The sequence below is a fragment of the Tripterygium wilfordii genome, chromosome 1 (assembly GCF_013401445.1).
Source record: "Tripterygium wilfordii isolate XIE 37 chromosome 1, ASM1340144v1, whole genome shotgun sequence".
Taxonomy (NCBI): domain Eukaryota; kingdom Viridiplantae; phylum Streptophyta; class Magnoliopsida; order Celastrales; family Celastraceae; genus Tripterygium; species Tripterygium wilfordii.
Genome location: NC_052232.1, coordinates 1,928,762 through 1,935,065, shown reverse-complemented (window position 1 = coordinate 1,935,065; position 6,304 = coordinate 1,928,762). Strand labels below are relative to the sequence as shown.

Sequence of the window (6,304 nt, the reverse complement as noted above, 5' to 3'; positions counted from 1 at the left end):
ACTTATCAACTACTCACACACACTCTAAACTACCGATGTGGGATAATCTGTGGTAGACACAGTGTCAACCAGACATCACACACACACACTAGGCTTCAAGCCGTTCGCTTTTTTTTGAAAACAACCACACACAAACAGCAATAAGACACGAACACCAACACAACACCCCGAAGTATTTAACAAAGTTTTGATCATACAAAGTTGCTGAAAGTAATGTAATTTTCTTCACGTCTAAAAGATTAGGCCCATGGGCTTTAGGTACCCAGCCCAATCCGAAGGATGAAATCCATTATAACGATTAACAACGGCCTGTAGCCGCCACTATACATATGCGGATATGCCAAATATCTATTTTCCCTCGAAAGTCAATATTTAACGTGATCCACTTTTTAAAGAAAACATTCAGCTTGCCTATCAACGGTTCCTAATCTGCCACGTAACATCGACGGACAAACGAATTTTCACTGACTCCGTCCCTGAGAACAACTCTCCTATGCTTCTGAAAGTCTCTCTCGCTCTCGTTGAGATATAACGGAGGAAAAAGATCTTCCCATGTAGCTTTACTATTCTCGCCGAGATCTCTTGTTTTCCTGGGAAATTTCTGTTTTCACGGAAAATATCGAGGAGATGGACGGGGGATTATTCGATCTGATGGAGTTCTTTAGGAGGCCATCGATCACCGAAACATTTGTCGACATTTTACTCTGCGCAGTACCTATTTGGCTCGCTGTGATGATAGGGCTTGTCATCGGTTGGTCCTGGCGCCCGCGTTGGACCGGCTTGGTCTTCCTGGGGATGCGCAGCAAATTGCGGTTCGTATGGACAGCGCCGCCGGGATTTGGGGCACGACGTCTCTGGCTGGCATTCACGGCTCTCTCGGTTTTCTCCGCTTGCCGCACGATTTTGTCCAATTTGAAATTGAAGCGTGAGAAAGCGGCAAGCCGAGCGCGGCCACCACCTCCGGTAGCGGCGAGCATGGAAAATACAGCAGATATGATTTGCGATGCCGCCTGGTCAGTGTTTAAATATAATGTGCGTACTTTATGTTAAATTGTATGTATTATACATTTGTTATAGCTTTGCTTTCTGTATGTAGTAATACTGAAACTGAATTTAATTTTGATTAGACCATAGTAGGCATTTCAAAATAGCTGAAACCTCCAAAGCCTTGTCTTGATTGTTTATCAACTTCTCCACTCCTAAGTAACCAAGAAAATTGTATTGAAGCCCACAGTGGGCGCCTCTCAGGAACATACATTAACCGCAGCTAAGTCTATAGCTTCTAAAAGGTTGTTACAGGTGGTAGGCAGCTTAAATTTCAAGGTATTGAGGAGAATTAGAGCTAATTAGGCTTTTGTTGAAGGACAACTGTTAGGATACCAACCTGTTATTAGAAGTAGAGCTAGAGGGACTTTTGTCGAGAAGACTATCTGTTAAGAATGGATAGTTTGGTTGGAATACCCTCTTCCAAACAGATGCCATGGAATAGAGGTAGATCCTTTTGCAAACTTTTTATTGTCACTTATAATCATATTCCAAATATTCAACGGGATGAATGCGTAGGCACCGTAACATAAGAAAGTCTTGGTCAAAGCCTGCAATCAAGCTTGATGGCAAAAATGTGATCTGCTTGGATTTCAAAAAAAAATAATAATAAAGAAGAAGAAGAAGAAGACAAAAATATAGGGTAATGCCCAGAGGGATTTTCCGTAGAAGTCCCCAAAATTCCGATCAGGTCTGCATTCTTTACTTGGGAAGTTATGTGGGAAAGAACTTCCACATTTGATAACGTTAGAGTGAGACGAGATGCAATTACTGACTAATGGGCTTATGTTAAAAACTTGGGTGAATCAATTAAATCTTATTTTACTCCATTGTGAGTGAGCTAGTAGCTTTTGGGATTGTCTTTACCAGTTTACCCTTCGTGGGACTCAATTGGGTAATGGAGTTGAGAATGAATTAAGTGCTTGGAAATTCAATTTCAATTATATAGATTGACCTGGAAATGTGGATACTCTTTCTTTGATGACTTGGTCGCATATTTGGAATGAAAGCGAAGATTGTGTCTTTCGAGGAGAAGTGTCCTCTCTGTCGATCAAGAAATGGTTATCAATTTTTTTTTTTGACAAATCAATGTGTTTTTTTAAAAGTAGGTGGGGTGGGGGGACTTGAATATATGACATCTTGGTCATGTGGCTATCAACATTTTGTTTACTGGCTTGTGGAGAATCCAATTTAAATGAAACCATGTTGCTTGACATTTTAGGTTCTTTGTCATGTACTACTTCATAATTGGGAGGCACTCGGTTTGTGGCCTTTTCTATAAATTATACTTTACCATTCAAAAAAAGAAAGTAGACCAGTTGGGAACTATACAATATTAATTAGAGGAGTGTGAGTTCAGCCCTAGTACCAGACTTATTGTGATGGGAAACTCACCTATATACAACATGCACCAAGCTAACTATACAACATATAGTTTTTGATTATATATTGTACACTCCTCAACAATATTCATCAAACAATGCTAACTATACAACTTTGTCACAGCCCTAGTACCAGACCAGTTGGGGAAGAGCATGGCATTGCCACAGAAAATGATTTGGAGCATCTATTATATTTTCTTGAAGGGAATATAGAATGGCAAAGTATGATGGAAAGATCTACTCCGAACATGTCATACCAAGCTTGGATTCATGAGCCTGAGGTAGATTCAAGTCTGAACTTCTATTTAATGGAACTGTTTTCTGCCTTTTAAGTTGATGTCGAAACATTGACCACTGCTAAAGAAACGACAGAAATGCTAGCAAAAAGAGGATCAAATTAAAGTGCAACTTTAAGAAAACAAGGCCCTGTTTCGCTGTGTCCTTATTTTTCTGCTATCAAAACTTCTTTTCTGTTACTTTAAATTCAAGAATCTGTTTGATTTGCAAAAATAGTTCTCTTCTGAGGTAGGTTGATGTTTTGAATACATTGAATAACACATTTCTGTATTGTCAGATCATATTTTCAAGAACTGCTGTCCAAGTGCTTTTCTTTTTCTTTCAGTACCTTTTGTCATTAATGATAGAAAATTTTCTGGCTTGGCCAGACTTTCTTAGTTTCTAGGCAAAAACATGCAAAAGACTCCATGATGGTTTCGATTAAGAGATGAAAACTAAATACCATTTCATACTGAGTGATATATATCCATTGAATCCTTACCGTTGATTCTTTAATATCTTTACAACCTCTACTCTTTAAATCCATTATAACTCTCCTGTTATGTTACCTTTTGAGAAGGATTATTACTTTTCCCCAAGTTTTATTTAAAATGAAAAAGGACTCGGGTTAAAACCGTAGTATCCAAGTGAATATGTGTTATTCTAGTGGTAATTTTTCTTTCCTGGAAAAAAGAAGAAGTGGTATTGGCTAATACTGGTAGCTAGTGGTCCTGTTTGGCTGTAGATAATTCTGAAGGTGCTCCTGTCTCGTGAATGGTACGGGGAAATATTAGCATCTAGTGCACCCTCTCCCACTCATTTCCCTATGCACATATTTTATAATCCTAGAGTTTTGGTCTTCGTTATTATTCGTAGATGTTGAGATTGTTTATCATGGGGCATTTTTAGTTTGAAAATCTCCCTCTGTTTTCTTTATGACCTTCAACAATTAACTTTTTCATACACACATGTATGATTTGGCTCGTGACTATTCTTTGTCAATACTGAAATTGTTAATCTGTTGGCATGCTTGGCTTGAACATTTCCACTGTTTATTTCCCATGCGTACGGAGTACCTCAACAATTAACTTCTCTCTCTCTTCAATATTCGTCCTTATTTTTTGTGGAATTGTATTATTTGTTAGACTTGTTCTGAAATCTCATGAAGATTCGTAGCCATTTTCTAACTGGCGTCGCTAAACAGTTTAGGATCTAGTTGGTATTTGAGTCTGTTTGCCCTATGGAAAAATGGCAAGAGCAGTAGCAGTTGCCAGAGACCTGGTTATTGCCACTAGCTATGAGCCATAAGTGAAACTGTCTATGCGATTTCTCTTCTAACCAGTCCAATTTTGATGTGGACTAACTAATGAGTGCTTAGACTGTTCCTTTTTGTACTGATAAAAAAACAAGAGTGCTTAGGCAGTTGCTCATATGTGATTGTCACCGACACTCTTCTACTCTTGTTGGTTGGTTGGATAAAATGAAGATCCTACATGGCATCCCTCTTCTGTTTTGAACATCTTGTGTGCTCCATTATCTTGTTTGTTGACTTCTCATTGATCATATGAAAGTATCTCATGGTTATCCTGATATTAACACAGACTAATATTTGATAGTGATTATGTTCATCAGACACGCCCAGTAGTATACCGCAGTAGAACTGTCTTTGAGGATGCAACTCCAGAGTTGGTTAGAGACTTCTTCTGGGATGATGAATTTAGAACAAAATGGGATCCTATGCTCACGCACGTTAAAATATTGGAGGAATGTCCTCATACAGGAGCAATTAATGTTCAATGGATAAAAAGGGTTTGTGAAATGCTTTGCAGTTCGTCTTTTTTGTGTCATAGGCTTTTAGTGCCCGTTGCTTGTTGAAAATAGATTTCGACTGGTAATTTGATTTTTTTTTCCCTGTTTGCAGTTCCCTTTTTTCTGCAGTGATAGAGAATATATCATTAGTCGAAGAATATGGGAGGCTGGAAAGACATATTATTGTGTGACAAAGGTATATATCAGTTCTTACACATGGCCCAAAGAGCTTGCTTATTAATTTAGATGCTGGATTTTTCAAGATTATTTTAGTGATAAGCTGCAGAGTATAGTTAGCATTGTTATTTAATATGAAGTCTTGGTTGCATGATGTGATAATTATGTTCGTCAGTCTGTTTCATCAACCCTTAGTTGTGTATTTTGGTGTACTTTAGGAAAATTTTCATCTATAATTGTTTCAGTATTCGGTTTTGACTTGTATTAATTCAAGATGATGTCTGCCTTGTGCATTTTGTGAACATATCATAGACACAAAATTATATATGGTTTTTTATCCTACTCGGGTCATGTCTGGTAATGTGCGAGTTGCAATGGCAGGGAGTACCATATTCAGGTTTGCAAAAACGTGACAAGCCAAGGCGTGTGGAGCTTTATTTCTCGAGTTGGGTTATTAGGGCTGGTAAGTAACGCGTCTACCAATTTCATTGTTTATGTCATACTGTGTTGCCATGTTTACTGACAATTGGTGAGGTTATCTTGGCTTATTTCAAAATTGAATGCAGTGGAATCCCGTAAAGGAGATGGACAGATGTCTGCTTGTGAGGTTACCCTTGTACATTATGAGGACATGGGGATCCCCAAAGATGTGGCGAAGTTAGGAGTCCGCCATGGAATGTGGGGAACGGTCAAGAAACTACATTCAGGGATGCGAGCATACCAGAATGCAAGGAAACCAGATGCTTCACTATCCAGAAGTACATTTATGACTCATATGACAACTAAACTTTCTTCTGATGGAAGTGTGGGTTCTTCAGAGCCGGTTTCTAGGGAAGAAGACAATCGTCGTGCTGTGAACACACATGAACAACAACAAGGTCATGCCATTGACTGGAAATGGGTTGTAATAGGTGGTGTAGCTCTTGTGGGTGGACTTCATTCAGGTGTCCTTGGAAAGGCCTTGTTGATGGGAGCAGGGCAAAGAATTGCCCGGAGATGAGAAGTTTCTAGTTAATTTATTGTATCTCCATATAATTTTGAGAAATGATGATGTTTCTTTTTCTGTTTTCTGTTTTATGTTTTATGTTTTCTTTTCTTTTTATTGTTTTCATAATTTTGAAAGTGATACCAAACAGCACCTAAACGTATCGGCTTTTATTGTTGGAGACTTAATAGATCTTTCCCTTGTTTAGTTTTAATATTTCCCCTGTTGTTTTATAACTAAACGCATTTACTTTGCATGAAGCCATGTAGATTATGTGCTGATACATTTAGGTGCAATTCTTTATTATATTTTCCTACAAATCTCCTTAATAAAAATAATGTCTCCATTATTGATCTTCTTGGCAAAAAACCAAATTGGTTTTCGGATTTGAAAAAATAACATACCCATTTCGGTATGTGCTATGGATTGCAAAAAATATAACTATACACATTTGGGTATGTGTTAATATTAGGCATAAAACAGACAAGATGTGTATACAGACCTTAGCTTCAGATAATATGTGTCAATGACCTCTACGTTACACTCTCACCACTCTATCGATGTGCCAATATTAGGTATGCCTTTTAATTTTTTTTTCTTTGAATGTAGTTGGAAAGTAAAGTGTCCTTTA

The 6,304-nt window shown here is 38.0% G+C and overlaps 1 protein-coding gene across 1 annotated transcript; it reads left to right on the top strand.

Annotated features, from left to right (window-relative positions):
- The first annotated feature begins 455 nt into the window (after positions 1–455).
- On the top strand, positions 456–5,887 carry LOC119981885. Its single transcript, XM_038825346.1, has 6 exons — positions 456–1,013; positions 2,551–2,707; positions 4,335–4,511; positions 4,624–4,707; positions 5,070–5,151; positions 5,255–5,887. Exons 1-6 carry the CDS (start codon positions 628–630, stop codon positions 5,686–5,688), a joined length of 1,320 nt encoding a protein of 439 aa, XP_038681274.1. The 5' UTR covers positions 456–627; the 3' UTR covers positions 5,689–5,887.
- The last annotated feature ends 417 nt before the right edge of the window (positions 5,888–6,304 follow it).